Below are 24608 nucleotides of genomic sequence, written 5' to 3' on the forward strand. Positions count from 1 at the left end.
AGAGGCAGAAGATAGGATTAGTGAACAGAGGGATGGGACATCAAAATCCGACTAGCAAAAGAAAATACAGGGAAAAGAATGGAAATATATGAGCAGGGACTCAAGTAATTGAATGGCAACATGAAGCACAAGAATATACATGTTGTGGGTGTCAGAGAAGGAGAAGAGAAGGGAAAAGGAGGAGAAAAACTAATGGAGGACATTATCACTGAAAATTTCTCAACTCTTATGAAAGACTTAAAATTACAGATCCAAGAAGTACAGTACACCCCAAACGAAATACATCCAAAAGAGGTACTCCAAGACACTTCCTAATCAGAATGTCAGACGTCAAAGAGAAAGAGAAAATCTTGAAAGCAGCAAGAGAAAAGCAATCCATCACATACAAGGGAAGCCCAATAAGACTATGCGTAGATTTCACAGCAGAAACCATGGAGGTGAGAAGACAGTGCAAGGATATATTTAAGTTACTAAAAGAGATCAACTGCCAACAAATAATTCTATATCCAGCAAAAGTGTCCTTCAAAAATGAGGGGGAAATTAAAACATTTTCTAAAAAAAAAATCACTGAGAGAATTTGTGACTAAGAGACTGGCTCTGCAAAAAATACTAAAGGGAGACCAGCTCTGCAAGAAATACTAAAGGGAGCACTAGAGACAGACAGGAAAAGACAGGAGAGAGAGGCATGGAGAAGAGTGTAGAAAGGAAGACTATCAGTAAAGGTAAAAAGAAGAAAAATTAGATATGACACATAAAATCCAAAAGGCAAAAGAGTTGAAGAAAGTACTACCCATGGAGTGATAACACTAAATGTTAATGGATTTAAACTCCTCAATCAAAAGACATATACTGGCAGAATGGATCCAAAAACAGGACCCATCTATATGCTGTCTACAGGAAACACATCTTACACCCAAGGATAAACATAGGTTGAAAGTGAAGGTTGGGAAAAGATAGTTCATGCAAATAACAGTCAGAAAAGAGCAGGAGTAGCTATACTAATATCCAACAAATTAGATTTCAAATGTAAAACAGTTAAAAGAGAAAAAGAAGGACATGATGTATTAATAAAAGGAACAATTCAACAAGAAAACATATCATAAATATTTATGCACCAAGCCAGAATGCTCCAAAATACATGGCAAACACTGAAAAGAGAAATAGACACATCTACCATAATAGTTGGAGACTTCAATTCACGACTGTCATCAATGGACAGAACATCTAGACAGAGGATCGATAAAGAAACAGAAAATTTGAATAATACAATAAATGAGCTAGACTTAACAGACATTTATAAAACATTACACCCTACAACAGCAGGATACACTTTTTTCTCAAGTGCTCATGGATCATTCTCAAGGATAGACCATATGCTGGGTCACAAAGCAAGTTTCAATAAATTCAAAAAGATTGAAATCATTCAAAACACTTTCTCAGACCATAAAGGAATGAAGGTGGAAATTAATAATAGGCAGAAGGCCAGGAAATTCACATGTATATGGCGGCTCAACCACACACTCTTATACAACCAGTGGGTCAAGGAAGAAATTACAAGAGAAATCAGTAAATATCTCGAGGCAAATGAAAATGAAAACACAATGTATCAAAATTTATGGAATGCAGTAAAGGCAGTGCTAAGAGGGAAATTTATTGCCCTAAATGTCTATATCAAAAAAGAAGAATTAACTGTCCACTTTGAAGAACTAGAGAAAGAACAACAAACTAACCCCAAAGAAAGCAAAAGGAAAGGAATAACAAAGATTAGAGAAGAAATAAATGAAACTGAGAACATGAAAACAATCAAGAAAATCAACAAAACCAGAAGTTGGTTCTACCAGAAAATCAGTAAGATTGATGGACCCTTAGTGAGGCTGACAAAAAGAAGAAGAGAGAGGATGCAAATAAATAAAATCAGAAATGGAGGAGGAGACATAACCACTTACCCCACAGAAATAAAGGAAGAAATGAGAGGATACTATGAACAACTTTATGCTAATAGACTCGACAATGTAGATGAAATGGACAACTTCCTAGAAAGGCATGAATAACCAACATTGACTTAAGAAGAAATAGAAGACCTGAACAAACCAATCACAAGTAAAGAAATTGAATTAGTCATTAAGAAGCTCCCCAAAAAGAAAAGTCCAGGACCAGATGGCTTCACATGTGAATTCTACCAAACAGTCAAGAAAGAATTAGCGGATGCAGCAAAGGCAGTGCTAAGAGGGAAATTTATTGCCCTAAATGCCTATATCAGAAAAGAAGAAGAGGCAAAAATGCAGGAATTAACTGTCCACTTGGAAAAACTGGAGAAAGAACAGCAAACTAACCCCAAAGCAAGCAAAAGGAAAGAAATAACAAAGATTAGAGCAGAAATAAATGAAATTGAAAACATGAAAACAATAGAGAAAATCAATAAGACCAGAAGTTGGTTCTATGAGAAAATCAATAAGATTGATGGGCCCTTAGCAAGACTGACAAAAAGAAGAAGAGAGAGGATGCAAATAAATAAGATCAGAAATGGAAGAGGAGACATAATCACTGACCTCACAGAAATAAAGGAGGTAATAACAGGATACTATGAACAACTTTACGCTAATAAATACAACAATTTAGATGAAATGGACGGGTTCCTGGAAAGACATAAACAACCAACTTTGACTCAAGAAGACATAGATGACCTCAACAAACCAATCACAAGTAAAGAAATTGAATTAGTCATTCAAAAGCTTCCTAAAAAGAAAAGTCCAGGACCAGACGGCTTCACATGTGAATTCTATCAAACATTCCAGAAATAATTAGCACCAACTCTCCTCAAACTCTTCAAAAAAATTGAAGTGGAGGGAAAACTACCTAATTCATTCGATGAAGCCAACATCACCCTCATACCAAAACCAGGCAAAGATATTATAATAAAAGAAAACTACAGACCAATCTCTCTAATGAATATAGATGCAAAAAATATAGATGCAAAAAAAATTTGCTCAATAAAATTCTAGCAAATCGTATCCAACAACACATTAAAAGAATTATACATCATGACCAAGTAGGATTCATCCCAGGTATGCAAGGATGGTTCAACATAAGAAAATCAATTAATGTAATACACCATATCAACAAATCAAAGCAGAAAAATCACATGATCATCTCAATTGATGCAGAGAAGGCATTTGACAAGATTCAACATCCTTTCCTGTTGAAAACACTTCAAAAGATAGGAATACAAGGGAACTTCCTTAAAATGATAGAGGGAATATATGAAAAACCGACAGCTAATATCATCCTCAATGGGGAAAAATTGAAAACTTTCCCCCTAAGATCAGGAACAAGACAAGGATGTCCATTATCACCACTATTATTCAGCATTGTGTTGGAGGTTCTAGCCAGAGCAATTAGACAAGAAAAAGAAATACAAGGCATCAAAATTGGAAAGGAAGAAGTAAAACTATCACTGTTTGCAGACGATATGATACTATACATCGAAAACCCGGAAAAATCCACAACAAAACTACTAGAGCTAACAGAAGATGGCGGCTTAGTAAGACGCGCGGATCTTAGTTTCTTCTCCAGGACACCTACTAGGGGAGTAGAAATGATACAGAAAGCGCCCAAAGCCACAACAGAGATAAAAAAAGACAGCGTACCCCATCCTGGAACGGCTGGCTGGCTGAGAGAAGCAGCTCGGGTGAGATCGCCGAGGCGCGCGGGCCTTACCGGGCGGGGTGGCAAGCGGCCGGAGTTACTCCCTTCCCCCTTCCCGGGCCGGCTGGGAGAATTGGAGAGGTGGTCCCCTGAAAGCAAGGCGACTGGCGCCCACACCACGCGCAGCCCCCGGACCAACTGAGAGAATTGGATCGGAAACCCCCAGGCCGCGGAGAACAGTGACGGGCGGGGGAGGCCCCTTCCAAACCCGTGACTCCCGGGGAACGTGCACTCTCTCAGGCGGGCCGCTGCCGCTGGCGCCCTCCCGCCACGCTTGTTGCCCAGGGCCGACTAGGAAATTCGGACGGGCTCTTTCCCTGGCTGCGGCGACCAGCAACCCTCCCTGCATTCGGACCCCAGGCCGGCTCAAGCCGCTTCGGCTAGCGAACCCCCAGGACGGCGAGAGTTTTCCAAAGTTTAAGGTCCCACAGCACCTTTTACTGGAGGGACCCGCAGACAAACGTGTGCCACGAGCGCCACCTACTGGGCAGGATAAGAAAAACAGAACCCAGAGATTTCACAGAAAAATATTACAACCTTGCTGGGTCCAACACCAAGAGAAATCTGAATAAATGCCCAGACGCCAGCAGCAGAAGATAACTGTCCACGCTCAAAAGATTGAGAATATGGCTCAGTCAAAGGAACAAACCAATAGCTCAAATGAAACACAAGAGCTGAGACAACTAATGCTGAATATACGAACAGAAATGGAAAACCTCTTCAAAAATGAAATCGATAAATTGAGGGAGGACATGAAGAGGACATGGGCTGAACATAAAGAAGAAATAGAAAAACTGAAAAAACAAATCGCAGAACTTATGGAAGTGAAGGATAAAGTAGCAAACATAGAAAAAATAATGGATAGCTACAATGATAGATTTAAAGAGACAGAAGATAGAATTAGTGATTTGGAGGATGGAACATCTGAATTCCAAAAAGAAACAGAAACTATAGGGAAAAGAATGGAAAAATTTGAACAGGGTATCAGGGAACTCAAGGACAATATGAACCGCACAAATATACGTGTTGTTGGTGTCCCAGAAGGAGAAGAGAAGGGAAAAGGAGGAGAAAAACTAATGGAAGAAATTATCACTGAAAATTTCCCAACTCTTATGAAAGACCTAAAATTACAGATCCAAGAAGTGCAGCGCACCCCAAAGAGATTAGACCCAAATAGGCGTTCTCCAAGACACTTACAAGTTAGAATGTCAGAGGTCAAAGAGAAAGAGAAGATCTTGAAAGCAGCAAGAGAAAAACAATCCATTACATACAAGGGAAACCCAATAAGACTTTGTGTAGATTTCTCAGCAGAAACCATGGAAGCTAGAAGACAGTGGGATGATATATTTAAAATACTAAAAGAGAAAAACTGCCAACCAAGACTCCTATATCCAGCAAAATTATCCTTCAAAAATGAGGGAGAAATTAAAACATTCTCAGACAAAAAGTCACTGAAAGAATTTGTGACCAAGAGACCAGCTCTGCAAGAAATACTAAAGGGAGCACTAGAGTCAGAACCGAAAAGACAGAAGAGAGAGATATGGAAAAGAGTGTAGAAAGAAGGAAAATCAGATATGATATATATAATACAAAAGGCAAAATATGTTAGAGGAAAATATTATCCAAACAGTAATAACACTAAATGTCAATGGACTGAATTCCCCAATCAAAAGACATAGATTGGCGGAATGGATTAAAAAACAGGATCCTTCTATATGCTGTCTACAGGAAACACATCTTAGACCCAAAGATAAACATAGGTTGAAAGTGAAAGGTTGGGAAAAGATATTTCATGCAAATAACAACCAGAAAAGAGCAGGAGTGGCTATACTAATATCCAACAAATTAGACTTCAAATGTAAAACAGTTAAAAGAGACAAAGAAGGACACTATATACTAATAAAAGGAACAATTAAACAAGAAGACATAACAATCATAAATATTTACGCACCGAATCAGAATGCCCCAAAATACGTGAGGAATATACTGCAAACACAGAAAAGGGAAATAGACTCATATACCATAATAGTTGGAGACTTCAACTCACCACTCTCATCAAGGGACAGAACATCTAGACAGAGGATCAACAAAGAAATAGAGAATCTGAATATTACTATAAATGAACTAGACTTAATAGACATTTATAGGACATTACATCCCACAACAGCAGGATATACCTTTTTCTCAAGTGCTCATGGATCATTCTCAAAGATAGACCATATGCTGGGTCACAAAGCAAGTCTTAACAAATTTAAAAAGATTGAAATCTTACACAACACTTTCTCGGACCATAAAGGAATGATGTTGGAAATCAATAATAGGCAGAGTGCCAGAAAATTCACAAATACGTGGAGGCTCAACAACACACTCCTAAACAACGACTGGGTCAAAGAAGAAATTGCAAGGGAAATTAGCAAATACCTCGAGGCGAATGAAAATGAAAACACAACATATCAAAACTTATGGGACGCAGCAAAGGCAGTGCTAAGAGGGAAATTTATTGCTCTAAATGCCTATATCAGAAAAGAAGAAAAGGCAAAAATTCAGGAATTAACTATCCATTTGGAAGAACTGGAGAAAGAACAGCAAGCTAACCCCAAAGCAAGCAAAAGGAAAGAAATAACAAAGATTAGAGCACAAATAAATGAAATTGAAAACATGAAAACAATAGAGAAAATCAATAAGGCCAGAAGTTGGTTCTATGAGAAAATCAATAAGATTGATGGGCCCTTAGCAAGATTGACAAAAAGAAGAAGAGAGAGGATGCAAATAAATAAGATCAGAAATGGAAGAGGAGACATAACTACTGACCTCACAGAAATAAAGGAGGTAATAACAGGATACTATGAACAACTTTACGCTAATAAATACAACAATTTAGAGGAAATGGACGGGTTCCTGGAAAGACATGAACAACCAACTTTGACTCAAGAAGACATAGATGACCTCAACAAACCAATCACAAGTAAAGAAATTGAATTAGTCATTCAAAAGCTTCCTAAAAAGAAAAGTCCAGGACCAGATGGCTTCACATGTGAATTCTACCAAACGTTCCAGAAAGAATTAGTACCAATTCTCTTCAAACTCTTCAAAAAAATCGAAGTGGAGGGAAAACTACCTAATTCATTCTATGAAGCCAACATCACCCTCATACCAAAACCAGGCAAAGATATTACAAAAAAAGAAAACTACAGACCAATCTCTCTAATGAATACAGATGCAAAAATCCTCAATAAAATTCTAGCAAATCGTATCCAACAACACATTAAAAGAATTATACATCATGACCAAGTAGGATTCATCCCAGGTATGCAAGGATGGTTCAACATAAGAAAATCAATTAATGTAATACACCATATCAACAAATCAAAGCAGAAAAATCACATGATCATCTCAATTGATGCAGAGAAGGCATTCGACAAGATTCAACATCCTTTCCTGTTGAAAACACTTCAAAAGATAGGAATACAAGGGAACTTCCTTAAAATGATAGAGGGAATATATGAAAAACCCACAGCTAATATCATCCTCAATGGGGAAAAATTGAAAACTTTCCCCCTAAGATCAGGAACAAGACAAGGATGTCCACTATCACCACTATTATTCAACATTGTGTTGGAGGCTTTAGCCAGAGCAATTAGACAAGAAAAAGAAATACAAGGCATCAAAATTGGAAAGGAAGAAGTAAAACTATCACTGTTTGCAGACGATATGATACTATACGTCGAAAACCCGGAAAAATCCACAACAAAACTACTAGAGCTAATAAATGAGTACAGCAAAGTAGCAGGTTACAAGATCAACATTCAAAAATCTGTAGCATTTCTATACACTAGTAATGAACAAGCGGAGGGGGAAATCAAGAAACGAATCCCATTTACAATTGCAACTAAAAGAATAAAATACCTAGGAATAAATTTAACTAAAGAGACAAAAAACCTATATAAAGAAAACTACAAAAAACTGCTAAAAGAAATCACAGAAGACCTAAATAGATGGAAGGGCATACCGTGTTCATGGATTGGAAGACTAAATATAGTTAAGATGTCAATCCTACCTAAATTGATTTACAGATTCAATGCAATACCAATCAAAATCCCAACAACTTATTTTTCAGAAATAGAAAAACCAATAAGCAAATTTATCTGGAAGGGCAGGGTGCCCCGAATTGCTAAAAACATCTTGAGGAAAAAAAACGAAGCTGGAGGTCTCGCGCTGCCTGACTTTAAGGCATATTATGAAGCCACAGTGGTCAAAACAGCATGGTATTGGCATAAAGATAGATATATCGACCAATGGAATCGAATAGAGTGCTCAGATATAGACCCTCTCATCTATGGACATTTGATCTTTGATAAGGCAGTCAAGCCAACTCACCTGGGACAGAGCAGTCTCTTCAATAAATGGTGCCTAGAGAACTGGATATCCATATGCAAAAGAATGAAAGAAGACCCATCTCTCACACCCTATACAAAAGTTAACTCAAAATGGATCAAAGATCTAAACATTAGGTCTAAGACCATAAAACAGTTAGAGGAAAATGTTGGGAGATATCTTATGGATCTTACAACTGGAGGCGGTTTTATGGACCTTAAACCTAAAGCAAGAGCACTGAAGAAGGAAATAAATAAATGGGAACTCCTCAAAATTAAACACTTTTGTGCATCAAAGAACTTCATCAAGAAAGTAGAAAGACAGCCTACACAATGGGAGACAATATTTGGAAATGATATATCAGATAAAGGTCTAGTATCCAGAATTTATAAAGAGATTGTCCAGTTCAACAACAAAAAGACAGCCAACCCAATTACAAAATGGGAAAAAGACTTGAACAGACACCTCTCAGAAGAGGAAATACGGATGGCCAAGAGGCACATGAAGAGATGCTCAATGTCCCTGGCCATTAGAGAAATGCAAATCAAAACCACAATGAGATATCATCTCACACCCACCAGAATGGCCATTATCAACAAAACGGAAAATGACAAGTGCTGGAGAGGATGCGGAGAAAGAGGCACACTTATCCACTGTTGGTGGGAATGTCAAAGGGTGCAACCACTGTGGAAGGCAGTTTGGCGGTTCCTCAAAAAGCTGAATATAGAATTGCCATACGACCCAGCAATACCATTGCTAGGTATCTACTCAAAGGACTTAAGGGCAAAGACACAAACGGACATCTGCACACCAATGTTTATAGCAGTGTTATTTACAATTGCAAAGAGATGGAAACAGCCAAAATGTCCATCAACAGAAGAATGGCTAAACAAACTGTGGTATATACATATGATGGAATATTATGCAGCTTTAAGACAGGATAAACTTATGAAGCATGTAATAACATGGATGGACCTAGAGAACATTATGCTGAGTGAGTCCAGCCAAAAACTAAAGGACAAATACTGTATGGTCCCACTGATGTGAACCGACATTCGAGAATAAACTTGGAATATATCACTGGTAACAGAGTCCAGCAGGAGTTAGAAACAGGGTAAGATAATGGGTAATTGGAGCTGAAGGGATACAGACTGTGCAACAGGACTAGATAAAAAAACTGAAAAATGGACAGCACAATAATACCTAATTGTAAAGTAATCATGTTAAAACACTGAATGAAGCTGCATCTGAGCTGTAGGTTTTTGTTGTTGTTTTTTTTTACTATTATTATTACTTTTATTGTTTTTCTCTATATTAACATTCTATATTTTTTTCTGTTGTGTTGCTAGTTCTTCTAAACCGAAGCAAATGTACTAAGAAACGATGATCATGCATCTATGTGATGATGTTAAGAATTACTGAAGCATAAAAAAAAAAAAAAAACCTGTATATATATATATAAGACCAAGTTTCTATCTCTGTTACCATGGTAATTAAAATGGATGACGATACTTAAATAAAAATTTTTAGAGGATATATAAAAAAAAAAAAAGAATTAGTACCAATCCTGCTCAAACACTTCAAAAAAGTTGAAGAGGCGGGAAGCTTATCTAACTCGTTCTATGAAGCCAACATCACCCTCATACTAAAGCCAGACAAAGATATTACAAGAAAGAAAACTACAGACCAATCTCTCTAATGAATATAGATGCAAAAATCCTCAACAAAATTCTTAAAAATCAAATCCAACAACACATTAAAAGAACTATACCCCATGACTAAATAGGATTCATTCCAGGTATACTAGGATGGTTCAACATAAGAAAATCAATTAATGTAATACACCATATCAACAAATCAAAGCAGAAAAACCACATGATCATCTCGATTAATGCAGAAAAGGCATATGACAAAAATTCAACATCCTTTCCTGTTGAAAACACTTCAAAGGATAGGAATAGAAGGGAACTTCCTCAACATGATAAAGGGAATATAAGAAAAACCCACAGCTAACATCATCCTCAATGGGGGAAAAACTGAAAACTTTTCCCTGAAGATCAGGAACAAGACAAGGATGTCCACTATCACCACTGTTATTCAACACTGTGTTGGAAGTTCTAGCCAGAGCAATTAGACAAGAAAAAGAAATACAAGGCATCAAAACTGGAAAGGAAGAAGTAAAACTCTTACTGTTTGCAGATGATATGGTACTATATGTTGAAAACCCTGAAAAATCCACAGCAAAACTACTAAAGCTAATAAATGAGTATAGCAAAGTGGCAGGTTACAAGATCAACACTCAAAAATCTGTAGTGTTTCAATACACTTATAATGAGCAATCTGAGTTGGAAATCAAGAAAAAAAATCCATTTACAATTGCACCAAAAGACAAAAATATTTAGGAATATTCAAGGTTCCATCTACTTATGATGTTCAATTAAGCTGTCTACATAATTTATAATAGGAAATGCACTTGAGTGGGGCATGAGATTTTGTAGGTTTCTCCAGAGTGATGCTCCAATAAATCCCAGAGTGATTTAAATTGTGAATAAAAAAGTATTTGCAAAGCCCTCTTGGGGGAATGGCGAGAAAGGAGGAGAACTCAACTTACCCAAGTGTCTCGAGAATTCCTGATATTCTCACAAGCAGTGGGGACAATCAAAACAATAGGCCAAGCCCTCAATCTGGGGGGTTGTTCATATGAAACTTAACCCCACAAAGAATAGGCCTAGTCTAATTAAAATTAGGCCTAAGAGTCACCCCCCCAAAAAAACCTCGTTTGTTGCTCAAATGTGAGCAACACATGACAGCCAACATGACAAGCAGATTCACTGCCCTCCCCCTCTCTATGTGGGACATGACACCCAGGGGTGTGGACTCTCCTGACAATGTGGAACAGAAATCCTACACTGAGCTGGGACTCAGCATCAAGGGATTGAGAAAAACTTCTCGACACAAAGGGGGAAGAGCAAAATGAGACAAAATAAAGTGTCAATAGCTGAGAGATTCCAAACAGAGTCAAGAGGTTATCCTGGAGGTCATTCTTACGCATTATATAGATATCACGTCTTTAGTTAAGGTGTAAAGAAGAGGCTGGAGGGAACTGCCTGAAAATGTAGAGCTCTGTTTCAGTAGCCATGTTTCCTGAAGATGATTGTGTAATGATATAGCTTTCACAATGTGACTGTGTGATTGTGAAAACCTTGTGTCTGATGCTCTTTTTATCTACCTTATGGACAAATGAATAAAAATATGGATTAAAAATAAATAAATAATAGGGGGAACAAATGTTAAAATAAAGTTAGTAGATTGAAATGCTGGTAATCGGTGAAGGGGGGCTATGGTATGTAAGAATGTTTTTTTTTCTTTTTCTGGATTGATGCAAATGTTCTGAGAGGTGATCGTGATGATAAATATAAAAGTATGTGATGATATTGTGAATTATTGCTTATATATCAAGAATGGAATGATCATATGGTAAGAATGTTCACGTTTGTATGTTGTTATGTTAAAAAAATTTTTTTAATTTAAAAAAATAGAATGAAGGGTGCACAGGGAGTTCAGGGGTTAGAATGCTGCCTTCCATGCGGAGACCTGGGTTCGATTTCTGGATCATGCACCCAAGAAAAAAAAAAAAAGAGAATGTGGGTGGGCCACGATGGCTCAGCAGACAGAGTTCTCGCCTGCCATGCCGGAGACCCGGGTTTGATTCCAGGTGCCTGCCCATGTAAAAAAAAAAGGATCAAGCAAAAACTGAGGACGTAACTGTTCACAGGGAGGAACAGCAAACTAACCAGAAAGCAAACAGAAGAAGAGAAATAATAAAGATTAAAGCAGAAATAAATGAATTGAGAACAAAAAATAATTGAGACACAATAAAACCAAAAGGTGGTTCTTCAAGAAAATCAATAAAATTGATGGACCCTTAGCTAAGTTGACAAAGAGAAAATGAGAGGGGTTGCAAATAAATAAAATCATAAATGAGAGATGGAGTCATTACCATAGACCCTGAAGAAATTTAAAAAATCATAAGATACTATGAACAAGTATACACCAACAAACTAGACAACCTGGATGAAATGGACAATTTCCTAGAAACGTACGAACAACCAATGAAGAAATGAAGAAGAAATAGAAGACCTACACACAAACTAATAACAAGTAAAGAGATTCAAACAGTCATCAAAAACCTTCCTACAAAGAAAAGCCCAGGTTCAGATGGTGTCCCAGTTTGAAATGGCTATATACTCCAGAAATACCATGTTCTTTAATCCTACTTCAGTATTGCTGGGTGGAATCTTCTTTGTTAAGTTGTTTCCATGGAGATATGATTCACCCAACAGTGGTTCTGAATTTTTGATTAGGTAGTTTCCATAGAGATGCAACTCCACCCATTCAAGGTGTGGTTGCCTACTGGAGTCATTTTAAGAGGGAAAATTTGGGGGGAAAACTTATAGCCAACAGGAGACCCAGACATTTGGTGACGCAGAAGGAAAATGCTCCCCAGGAAAGCTGTTTGAAACGAGAAGCCAAAGAGCCAAAAGATACCAGCCACATGCCGTTCCAGCTGACACAGATGTTCCAGACCCTCAGCTTTTCTTGAGTCAAGGTATCTATCTCTGGATTCCTTAGTTTGGACATTTTTATAGCCTTAGAACTGTAAACTTTCAACTTAACAAATTCCCTTTTTAAAAGCCATTCCATTTCTGGTATACTGCATTCTCGCAGCTTTAACAAACCAAAACAGATGGCTTCACAGAGAAATTTTACCAAACATTCCAAAAAGAACTACCATTGTTCCTGCTTAAAATCTTCCAAAAAATTGAGGAAAACGGAGCACTACCTAACTCATTTTATGAAGCTAACATCACTCTAATACAAAACTAGACAAAGATACTACAAAAAAAGGAAAACTACAGGCCAACCTCCCTAATGAACAAAGATGCAAAAATTCTCAACAACATACTTGCTAACAGAATCCAACGGCACATTAAAACAATTATACATCACAACCATGTGGGGTTTATACAAGGCATGCAGCAGTAGTTCAACGCAAACTAATCAATCAATGTAATAGAACATATTAAGCTGAAAGAGAAAGATCGTATCATCATTTCAATTGATGCCGAAAAGTCATTCAACAAAATTCAGCCTCCTTCTCTAATAAAAACACTTCAAAAGGTGAGAAATGAAGGAAACTTTCTTAATATCATATAGGGAATACATGAAAAACCAACAGCCAGCATCATACTCAATGGTGAGAGACTGAAAGTCTTTCCCCTGAGATCGGGAATGAGACAAGGATGCTCACTGTCACCACTATTATCCAACATTGTGCAGAAGTTCTAGCTAGAGCTATCAGGCAGGAAAAAGAAATAAAAAGCAACCAAATCAGAAAGGATGAAGTAAAACTTTCATTATTTGCTGATGACATGATACTATACATGGAAAATCCTAAGAAATCTATGACAAAGCTATTTGAGCCAATTAACAAATTCAGCAAAGTGGCATGATACACAATTAATGCCCAAAAAAAGTAATGACCTATCTGAGGAGACCATCAAGAAAAAAATTTCATTCACAATAGCAACTAAAAGAATCAAGTATCTAGTAATTAACTTAACCAGGGAATCTAAAGGACCTGTACACAGAAAACCACAAAATACTGCTAAAATTAATCAAAGAAGATGTTAATAGGTAGAAAGACATTCCATGTTCATGGACAGGAAGGCTAAATATCGTTATGATATCAATTCTTCCCAAATTGATCTATAAATTCAATGCAATGCCAATCAAAATTCCAACAACCTAATTTGAAGACTTGGAAAAGCTAGTTATCAAATTTATTTGGAAAGGAAAGGGGCCCCAAAGAGCCAAAAACATACTAAAAAAAAAGAATGAAATGGGAGGACTTACACTTTCTGATTTTAAACTTTACTATAAAGCCACAGTAGTCAAAACAGCATGGTACTGACACAAAGATAGACATACTGATCCACTGAATAGAATTGAGAGTTCAGAAATAGACCCCCACATCTATGGTCATCTGGTCTTCAAAAAGACCCCTAAATACTGGGACAAAACAGTCTTTTCCATAAATGGGCCTGTAAGAACTAGATATCCCTGGCCAAAAGAATGAAAGAGGACCCCTACATAACACCCTATTCAAAAATTATCTGAAAGTGAATAAAGACCTAAATAAAAGTAAGGGCCAGTACAATAAAATTTCCAGAAGAAAACATAAGGAAACATGTGCAAGACAAGTGAAAAGACGTTCACTTCCATTAACTATAAGGGAAATGCAAATCAAAACCATGATGAGATATCATCTCACACATATAAGAAATGCTTCCATTAAGCAAACAGGAAACCACAAATGTTGGAAAAGATGTGGAGAAATCGGGACATTTATGCACTGCTGGTGGGAATGTATAAATGGTACAGCTGCTGAGGAAGACACTTTGACAATTTCTCAGAAATCTAAACACTGAGTCGTCCTACAACTCACCAACACCACTACTTGGTATATACCCAGAAGAGCGGAAAGCAGTGACATGAACAGACATTTGCACACCAATGTTCATAGCAGCATTATTCACAATCACCAAAATATGGAAACAAACCAAATGCCTATCAACAGAAGAGTGGATCAACAAAATGTGGTATGTACATACGATGGAATGTTATGCAACAGTAAGACAAAATGATGTCCTGAAGCACATGACAAGATGCATGAGCCTTAAGGACACAATGTTGAGCGAAATTAGCCAGACACAAATGGATAGAAACTGTATGATTCCACTTTTATGACCAGCATAAAGGTACAATCAGAGGCTTATAATATAGAATATAGGGGACTTCAGAAGCTAGAGATGGGTGAACTGCTAGCTAATGAGGATGAATTCCAATATAAGGGGAAGATATAGGAGCAAAGGTGATTCTCTAGTGGGTTTAGAAGTAATATTATCATATTAAAGATGAACAAGATTGAAAGGGCTTGTATAGACCTACGTGTTCCACGGATTCACATTAGAAATATGAATGAGTTCTCGTTAAGAATTACCTCAAAGATATGACTGTTGTATAAAGAGTATTTAAACCCAGGATACAGGGGGGAAACTGCTATTACAAGCTACGAACAATGTTCAAAAGGAAATCATCAGCACTACCACAGCAACAGCAGAGGTAAATACTGGGGCAAGGTTTAGATTTCCTATTTGGTGAGGGCATGTTATTGGTTTCCTGTCTCTTGGGACCAATGAAATTATCTAAAATTGAGAATGTTGATGGACTGTGGAATTTGGGCTTTCTACATGATGCCCGATGAATGCAGGTGGCTGAAAGATGCACTGATAAAGAAGTAAATGGGTGAAAGATGGTGTACACTTATGAACAAAGGTTGTGCTGCTACAAAAAAGAACAATGTCACAAGGCATGCAATGATGTGAATGAACATAGGGGACATTTGGTGAGACCAAATGAGCCAGAAATAAAAAAAAACAACAATGGTATGGTCACCTTTAGAAAATGCTTATAAGAAAACAGGGGCCTAGATCGTAAGCTTTTAGAACAGACACATTACGTCTGGAGTGCTGATTATTATTTCTAGATTTTGAGAGGCTGTTTTATATATGTAACCTGATATTTAGAAATTAAAATGAAACTGAACAGGTTGGTTAAAGTAATTCAGAGCATAGGGGTAAGGAAGAATGTGTCTATATTTTAGAACCACACATACTCTTTTGAGACCAATGGAAGAAAGGTTTATTTGATCTGGAACTGCAATTGTCTGCAGTGCATAATTTAATTCAATCTTTCTGTACAGCTTATTTGAACAAATGAAACACAGGAAGCACAGAATAAGAAAGAGGTCCTGTAATCTGGTATTGATTATTGTAATGCCTGGAAACATCCTAGAGTGTATTAAACAGATAGTCAAAAAGTATTGGCAAAGTCCCCGAGGGAAGGAACAAAGAATATGGAACTATTAAACCTTACCATCAGGGAATTCACTGATACTGTATCAAACTTTAGGGATATCCAAATCAATAGGCCATGCCCTCGATCATGAGGCTTACTCTTGTGAAGCTTATGTAGGTAGTGGAGAAGCTTAGACTACCTATAGGCATGCCTAAGAGTTACTTCTGGAGGACCTCTCTTGTTGCTCAGATGTGGCCTCAGTCTCTCTAAGCCCACCTTAGCAAGTGAAATTATTGCCCTCCCCCTGTGCTGGTTTGAAATGATGTATGTAGCTTAGAAAAGCCGTTTTGATACTAATCCCATTTTATAAATCCAGCCATTTCTTCTAATCCCTATTCAGTACTGTATGTTTGAAATTGTAATTAGATCATCTCCCTAGAGATGTGATTTAGGAGTCACATCTTGATGTGATCTTGAGTGATGAAGAGGGGTTGTTAAACTGGATTAAGTGGAGGAATGTCTCCACCCATTTGGGTGGGTCTTGAATAGTTTACTGGAATCCTATAAAAGAGGAAACATTTTGGAGAAAGCAGGAGATTCTGAGAGAGCAGAGAATGACATAGCCATGAGAAGCAGAGTCCGCCAGCCAGTGACCTTTGAAGATGAAGAAGGAAAATGCCTCCCAGGAAGCTTCATGAAACAGAAAGACAGGAGAGAAAGCTAGCAGATGATGCCATGTTCGCCATGTGCCCTTCCAGCTGAGAGAGAAGCCCTGACTGTGTTTGCCATGTGCCTTCTCACTTACAGAGAGAAACCCTGAACTTCATCAGCCTTCTTGAACCAAGGTATCTTTCCCTGGATGCCTTGGATTGGATATTTCTATAGACTTGTTTTAATTGGGACATTTTCTCAGCCTTAGAACTATAAACTAGTAACTCATTAAAGTTCCCTTTTTAAAAGCCATTCCATTTCTGTACATTGCATTCTGGCAGCTAGCAAACTAGAACAGAGTTTGGTACCAGGAATGGGGTGTTGCTGTGACTTACAAATACCAAACATGTTGGAACAGCTGTTTAAATGGATAAGGGGAAGATTCTGGAGTTGTGAGAAGCTTGACAGAGAAGGCCTGGAATGCTCTGAAGAGACTGTTGGTAGAAACGTGGACTCCAAAGCTACCTGTGAGGAAGCCCTACGCAAAAATGAGGTATGCATTATTGCAAACTGGAAGGAAGGTGATCCTTGTTTTAAAATAGCAGATATCTGGCAAAATTGACAGTGGCTTTGGCTGGAAGGCAGATTTTAAAAGCTATGAACTTGGACATTTAGCAGAAGAGATTTCCAAATTAAATGTGGAAAATGCAGCCCGGTTTCTCCTTGCAGCTTATAGCGAAATATGACAAGAAAGAGATAAGCTGAGAACTGAACTCTTGGGTACAAAGAAACCAGAAGCTGATGTTCTGGAGAATTCTGGGAATCCAGGAAGGGAGATCCCAGAGAACAGTGTCCCACATGAGGTCTTGGCCAAATATGAAACCATTCAACCATTTCAGAGATAGCCAGGAATGGACATGGAGTTATCCAGGAAGGATTTGTGGAAACTCCTTATGTCTGATGGGCATGACCCAAGGCTACTGCATAAAAAGCCAACAATAGTGCTGTGTGATCTGTATAAACAGAGCCACTGCCAGTGAAGACTGAGAGGGACAGAGAAGGGGCACATTGGAGGAAAAACAACTTCAGAGGCAAAACCATGGAGACCAGGGTCTGAAGTCAAGAAGACTCAAGCCAGGCGAGCGGACCCACCCAAGCCCATGGAGAGGGTGAGTCTGCCCCAAAGGTAGAGGATGGGCCTTCCACCTCATTGCAGTGGAAGAATCATGCTGCCTCAGGCCTTGGAGAGGGTGAAGCACATTTCTTGGGGTTTGGGGAGAGCCTGGCTGCCACCACATGGAGGGGTTGAGCATGTGCCCCGGAGATGGCAGAGAGCCCAGGTGCAGCCCCAATGCTTAGAGAGGGTAGAGCTGAGAAAAAGGTGGTCTCCCCAGTGTACCCCAAGGTTGTGTTTGGAGAGAGGCAGGCCTCTGCGTAGGCCCTTGGAAAGGGTGGGAATGCTGCTTTCAGAAACCCCAAAGATAAATGACTCTCAGACTTTGAAATCTAATGGACTTTGTCCAGCAAGTTTTCAAAACTATATGAGTCCAATGACCCGTGTTCCTTCCTCCCTATGAAAATGGGTATATGTATCCTATGAATGTTGCTCCTTTGTATGTTGGCAGCAAATAACTTGCTTTGAGTTTTTAATAGGTCCAGAGCTAGAGGAGAACTTTGCCTTAGAACAGACTATGCCTGTAACTAACTTTGATAGGAGTTTGTACTGTTTCTAACTTTGTATTTCATTCTCAATACTACTGAAATGGTTTAAGTATTTCTGATATTGTTCTGAAATTAATGCATTTTGCATACGGGAAAAACATGTCTTTTTTAGGATCCAGAGGGTAGAATGTCCTGGTTTGAAATGATGCATGTACCCTAGAAAAGCCACGTTTTAATCCTAATCCCATTTTGTAAAGGCAACCATTTCTTCTAATCCCTATTCAGCACCGTATGCATGAAACTGTAATTAGATCATCTCTTGGGAGACGTGATTTAATCAACAGTGGCTGTTAAACTGGATTAAGTGGAGGCGTGTCTCTACCCATTTGGGTGGGTCTTGATTACTTTAGTGGAATCCTATAAAACAGAAAACATTTTGGAGAAAGCGGGAGATTCAGAGAGAGCAGAACGACATGGCCACAAGAAGCAAAGTCCATCAGGCAGCAATCTTTGGAAATGAAGAACGAAAATGCCTCCCAGGGTGCTTTGTGAAGAGAAGCCAGGAGAGAAAGCTAGCAGATGATGCCGTGTTCACCACATGCCTTTCCAGATGAGAGAGAGACCCTGAACTTCATCGGCCTTCTTGAACCAAGGTATCTTTCCCTGGACACCTTTAATTGGACATTTCTGTAGACTTGCTTTAACTGGGACATTATCTCAGCCTTAAAACTATAAACTAGCATCTTACTAAATTCCCCTTTTTAAAAGCCATTCCACTTCTGGTACATTGGATTCCGGTAGCTAGCAAACTAGAACACCCCCCTACATGGAACATGACATCCAGGGGTGAAAGTCTCCCTGGCAACATGGGAGATGATTCCCAGAGATGAATCCAGACGCAGCACTGTGGGATCAACAATTACATCTTTTCCAAAAGGGGGAAAAGAAGTGTAATTAATAAAGTATCAGTGGCAGAGAGAGTTCAAATAGAGTCAAGAGGCTACTCTGGAGGTGGCTCTTATGCAAAATTGAGGTAGACCTTGTTACCTATCATAACCTGCCAACCCCCAACCAGGACCATTCTAGTGAATCCGAAAGAACACCTAGGGTGATATATAAGATTCCACAAGGGTTCCAGGCACTAGAATAATTTTCCAGAAACCTACAACCTCCAGAAAGGTCCCTGGTCCAGTTAAGCCCTGAAACCTAGCCCAGCCTGTCCAGAACATCAGATAGTTCCATCTCTCTACCCCATATTAGTGACAGACCCTTCCAATTGGAAAAATTTAGAATTGCCATAGCCCAAACACTCCTAAAGAGAGGGATGGAAAGATAAAAGGTGATGGTGGAGTTATACAGAGAAGATAGAATTTAACAAATGAATGAATCATTAAATTGATATCTCTTCTAGTCTCCAGTATTTTAGAGCAGCTAGAAGTAAAAACCTAAAATTGTGAAATTGTAACCCATGTCGAAGTCTGAAATATGTTCTACAACTAATTGTGATGTTATGCTTTGAAATTTATAGCTTTTTTGTATGCATGTTATTTTTCACAAATAGAAGGACAAAAAGTCGATAGTGATGATAAAATATTTAAGCCCTCTAGCCTCCTATATTCTGGAGCAGCTAGAAGGAAAAATATGAGATGATCATATGGTAGCCCATGACAAACTCTGGGATCTATCCTGTAACCTCTTGTTGAAGAGTTCTTTGAAAACCACTACTATTTTATTTCTTTGCTTTGTATATATGTTATACTACACAATTAAAAAAAGTTAAAAAAAATAATAAATGCAGATGAAGTTAAGGCTTAAAAAAAAGAAGGAAAAGGAAGAATATATTAGTAGGCAAGAAAATTTGAGAATTCTAAGAAAGAAAAATTAAAACCATAAGAAGCTGTCAGAGAAATACGGTACGAAACATTTATAAAACACCAGACTAGAACTCTACTACTACTACTTTCCAACATTTTAATGTTCTGAAATGAACAATTTCCAGAAATGGTTTTATCACTGATATTATAAATAATTATATAAACATTTTATTCCCTACAGAGAGCTCAACAAGTTATCAATATGAAAGAGCCAGCTAGTAGAGTTCAAAGTTGAAGTGACACCAAATTTTAGAAGTGATTAGCCTCTCTTATCATGGACAGTAGCTCTAAAGAAGAGGATTCTTTGGAGCTCTAAAAACAGAGTTCATAGGAGATACTGAAGATAGAAGGTTCAAGTGAATAAAAAAGTATTTGCAAACTCCCCTTGGGGGAACGGCATGAAAGGGGGAAAATTCAACTTTCCCATATGGAGAATTCCTGATATTCTCGCAAGCAATGGGAACAACCAAATCAATAGGCCAAGCCCTCAATCTTCTGGTTTGTTATATGACTCTTACCCCCGGAAAGGACAGACTAAGCCTACTTAAAATTAGACCTAAGAGTAACCCTCAGAGAACCTCTTTTGTTGCTCAGATGTCACCCCCCTCTCTCTCAGCCAACATAGATAGCAAACTCACTGCCTCCCCCTCTCTATGTGAGACATGACTTCCAGGGGTGTAAACCTCCCTGGAATCATGGACAGAAATCCTAGAATGAGCTGGGACTCTGCATCAAGGAACCGAGAAAACCTTCTTGATCGAAAGGGGGAAGAGAGAAATGAAACAAAATAAAGTGACTGAGAGATTTCAAACAGAGTCAAGAGGTTATCCTGTAGGTTATTCTTACGCATTTTATAGATATCCCCTTTTCAGTTTAAGGTATATTAGAGAAGATAGAGAGAAGTGTTTGAAACTGTAGAGCTGTATTCCAGTAGCCATGTTTCTTGAAGACGAATGTATAATAACTGTTTTCACAATGTGACTGTGAAAACCTTGTGTCTGATGCTCCCTTATCTACGATATTGACAGAAGAGTTAAAAAAATATGGATTAAAAATAAATAATAGTGGGAACAAATGTTAAAATAAATTCAGTAGATTGAAATACTAATGAGCAATGAAAAGGAGTGGTAAGGGGTTGTGGTAGTTAGATTCAGTTGTCAACTTGGCCAAGTGAAGGTACTTAGTTCCGTTGCTGTGGACATGAGCCATGGTATGTGAACCTCATCTGTTGCTCATTACATCTGCAGTTGGCTAAGAGGCGTGCCTGCTGCAACGAATGATGTTTGATTTCACTGGTTGGTCCTTAAATAAGAGAGCTCAACATAGCACAGCCCAAGCAGCTCAGCATCCTCATCTCAGCACTTGCAGCTCAGCCCAGGCCTTTGGAGATGCAGAAAGAAGTCACCCTGGGGAAAGTTGTTGGAACCCAGAGGCCTAGAGAGAAGGCCACAGAAATCACCCTGTGCCTTCTCACGTAAGAAAGAACCTCCATTGAAAGTTAGCTGCCTTTCCTCTGAAGAACTAACAAAATAAATCCCCTTTTATTAAAAGCCAATCCGTCTCTGGTGTGTTGCATTCCAGCAGCTAGCAAACGAGAACAGGGGTATAGAAAAAAAATAGGGGGAACAAAGGTTAAAATATATTGAGTAGATGGAAATACTAGTAGTCAATGAGAGGGACAGGTAAGGGGTATGGTACATATGAGCTTTTTCTTTTTTCTTTTTATCTCTTTTTCTGGAGTGATGCAAATGTTCTGAAAAATGATCATGGTGATGAATATACTACTATGTGATGATATCGTGAGCCAGTGATTGTACACCATACATGGAACATTTGTATATCAAGAATGTTAATGTTTGTATGTTCATTTGGTTTGATAATAAAAAGGTTTTTAAAAAGTTATTACTGTAAGGGTGTTTCTCAAATCCACCATCTTATCTTTTAGATTTTATTTGTCAGATCTATATATTCTTTTCCCTTACTTGTATTCTTCAATTCTATGCCCTCCTCCAGACCTTTATCTCCTGTTTTTTTGTTTTTTTTTTTCAGTGGGCAGAACTCCTTTAGTATTTCTTTTAGGGCCTGTCTCTTGTTGACAAATTCTCTCAGTAATTGTTTGTCTGTGAAAACTTTAATCTTTCCCTCAGTTTTGAAGGACAATTTGGCTGGGTACAGAATTCTTGGCTGGAAGTCTTTCTCTTTAAGAACTTAAATGTACCACACCACTGCCTCATTACCTCCATAGTGCCACTGAATAGTACAAACTCAGTCTTATGTGATTTCCTTTCTATGTAGTAGATTGTTTTTCACTTGCCAATTTCAGGATTTTCTTCTCTTCAATATTTGACAGACTGATTAGTATGTCTTGTAGTAGGCCTATTTGGATTTATTCTATTTGGAGTTCACTAGGCTTCTTTGATTTGCATATTTATAACCTTTATAAGGGTTGGGAAGTTTTTCCCATTATATCCTCAACTAATCTTCTAGCCCTTTGCTGTTCTCTTCTCCTTCTGAGACACCAATGATTCTTATATTTGCGTGCTTTGTTTTGTCTATCATTTCCCTGAGATCCAGTTCAAAATTTTCCATCATTTTTGCCATTTGTTCTTTTGTGTATTTGAAATAAGTTGTCCTGCCCTCTAGCTCACTTATTTCTTCTGCCTCTTCAGATCTGCTGTTGCATGTTGTGTATGGGTCAAGGGGCCTGGGTATGGATATGTGTGTGCCGAGGCAGGCAGGATGTGGCTGTGTGCTTGCGTGGGTCTGGGGGCGCTAGACACTGATGTGCACGTGGGCAGAGTTCAGGAGGGGTGGGGCGAGGTTGCAAGACTGCTTGGGCTGGGTGCAGGTGTGGCACGGGTATGAAGGTAAGTGCCTGCAGCCCAGATGGGCAGGTGAGCGCCTGCAGTGGGCAGGGAGGGCAAGGTGGGGGGTAAGGGGCTAGCACGAGTCTCAGGAGCGGCAGAGTAAGATGTGTACTTGCATAGGAAAGGTGGATGAGGCTGGGGTGTGCATGTGTGGGGCAGGGATGCACAGGTCAGAGTGGGGGTACTTGGAGTGCAGTGGAGGGGGCGGGGGGTAGGTAGGGTTCAAGTACATGGGGTGCTGGGGTGGGGGTTGCAAGGCCAGGGCAGTGCACATGGGTGTAGTGCATTCAAAGAATGTGGCTTGGCTTACTTCCTAGTCCTTGTCTCCCTATCTGTGCATTCCTGAGGGCTCTGGGCCTCCATTTGGAAAGGGGTGTGTTAGACTGTTTGCACTAGCTGGATGGTCTTCAGTTCTCTGCATCTCAATCTTCAGCCTTTGCAATTCAGGCCACCCTATGTGGTACAGGAGACTCTCTCAAAACACTTATAGCCTGAAATTGCTGTCTCTGTCATTTTCCTGTCCCTTCTCTAGCTCTTCCTTGGAGCAGGGGTTAACTCAACCTATTTCATTCTGCCATCTTTCCAGAACTCACAAGTCATTGTATTTAAAATAAAGAATCTGATATAGAGAATTAGTTACACAGGTGGATAGAAAAGCTGAGAAGCCAAATGAAAAACTGTAAGGCAACCTATCAGATTTGCAATAGCAAGTAGCCACTAGGCTGGGGAGAAAAGGGAAGAGTGCAAGGTGTTGCAGTCACCTAGAAGAAAGTGGAACATGAATGGGGCTATTCCAGGAAAGCTAAAACCAACAAGGAAGAGTAGCCACTAACAGAAACAAAGAGAGTAAAATACTCTTCCCTTTCTCCCATTCAACTTCTCATCAGTGTCTCCCAAACTTGGCCAGAATAAAACAGATATCATAACCTGGTAAATATACCACTACCTGCTCCCTTGCAAGAGAGAGCAAGAAAGAATAACAGAATGTATCTGAGAAAAAGCAGGTCTTGGATGAGCAAATAAACTGTTGATAAAAATAATTTCAAAGTCTAGAAAGTTCAGTATTACTGATTATTTTGCAGCCCTAAATCCTATACAACTGACCAAACTTGAATTAATATTTTCTAGGAAATTTCTTAAATTATTGAATTTAAGAATAATTGAAGAATATAGGCTTCTCAGGTTTAAGGCTAAGTACCTGACTTAGTTTAAGGCCAAACACTCTGAGTTAGTTATTTTAAGACATGTTGACCAGCACAATATTAGTTCTAATGAAATTTCTATACTGTGGTCATATTACTTTTTAAATTAAAAAGGAACCTATTTTGAAAACTAAAGCGATCTGACTACAGCAAATGTTCTCTTTTTGGTATCAGTTCAACCCCAAACATTTAACTCATATTCCACAAAATGTTTAAACCATACCATTTAAATCAGCATTTTCAAATCTGACCCAGACTATTTTCTCCTTTTCTTCTGTTAGAGGTGTTCCACTGTAAGCCTGAAGAGTAAACAGAAATGTTTGAATACATTTTACAGCTCTAATATTAATTTG

The 24608-nt window shown here is 38.5% G+C and overlaps 1 protein-coding gene across 17 annotated transcripts in view; it reads right to left on the reverse strand.

Annotated features, from left to right (window-relative positions):
• Window positions 1-24608, reverse strand: part of BCAS3 (BCAS3 microtubule associated cell migration factor) — a 726008-nt gene that overhangs the window by 693123 nt on the left and 8277 nt on the right. For 15 of the 17 annotated variants that reach the window (XR_013177676.1, XM_077165018.1, XM_077165019.1 and 12 more), the window contains exon 4: window positions 24479-24554. Coding sequence is in view for 14 of the 17 variants with exons in the window: in XM_077165018.1 (XP_077021133.1) it covers window positions 24479-24554 (76 nt within the window). In the remaining 3 variants the exon portion in view is untranslated. Of the gene's footprint in view, window positions 1-12338; window positions 12693-24478; window positions 24555-24608 lie in introns of those variants that run through there. The other 2 variants (XM_077165022.1, XM_077165020.1) reach the window with 2 other exon arrangements.

Source organism: Tamandua tetradactyla, chromosome 6 (genome assembly GCF_023851605.1).
Source record: "Tamandua tetradactyla isolate mTamTet1 chromosome 6, mTamTet1.pri, whole genome shotgun sequence".
NCBI classification, from domain to species: Eukaryota; Metazoa; Chordata; class Mammalia; order Pilosa; family Myrmecophagidae; genus Tamandua; species Tamandua tetradactyla.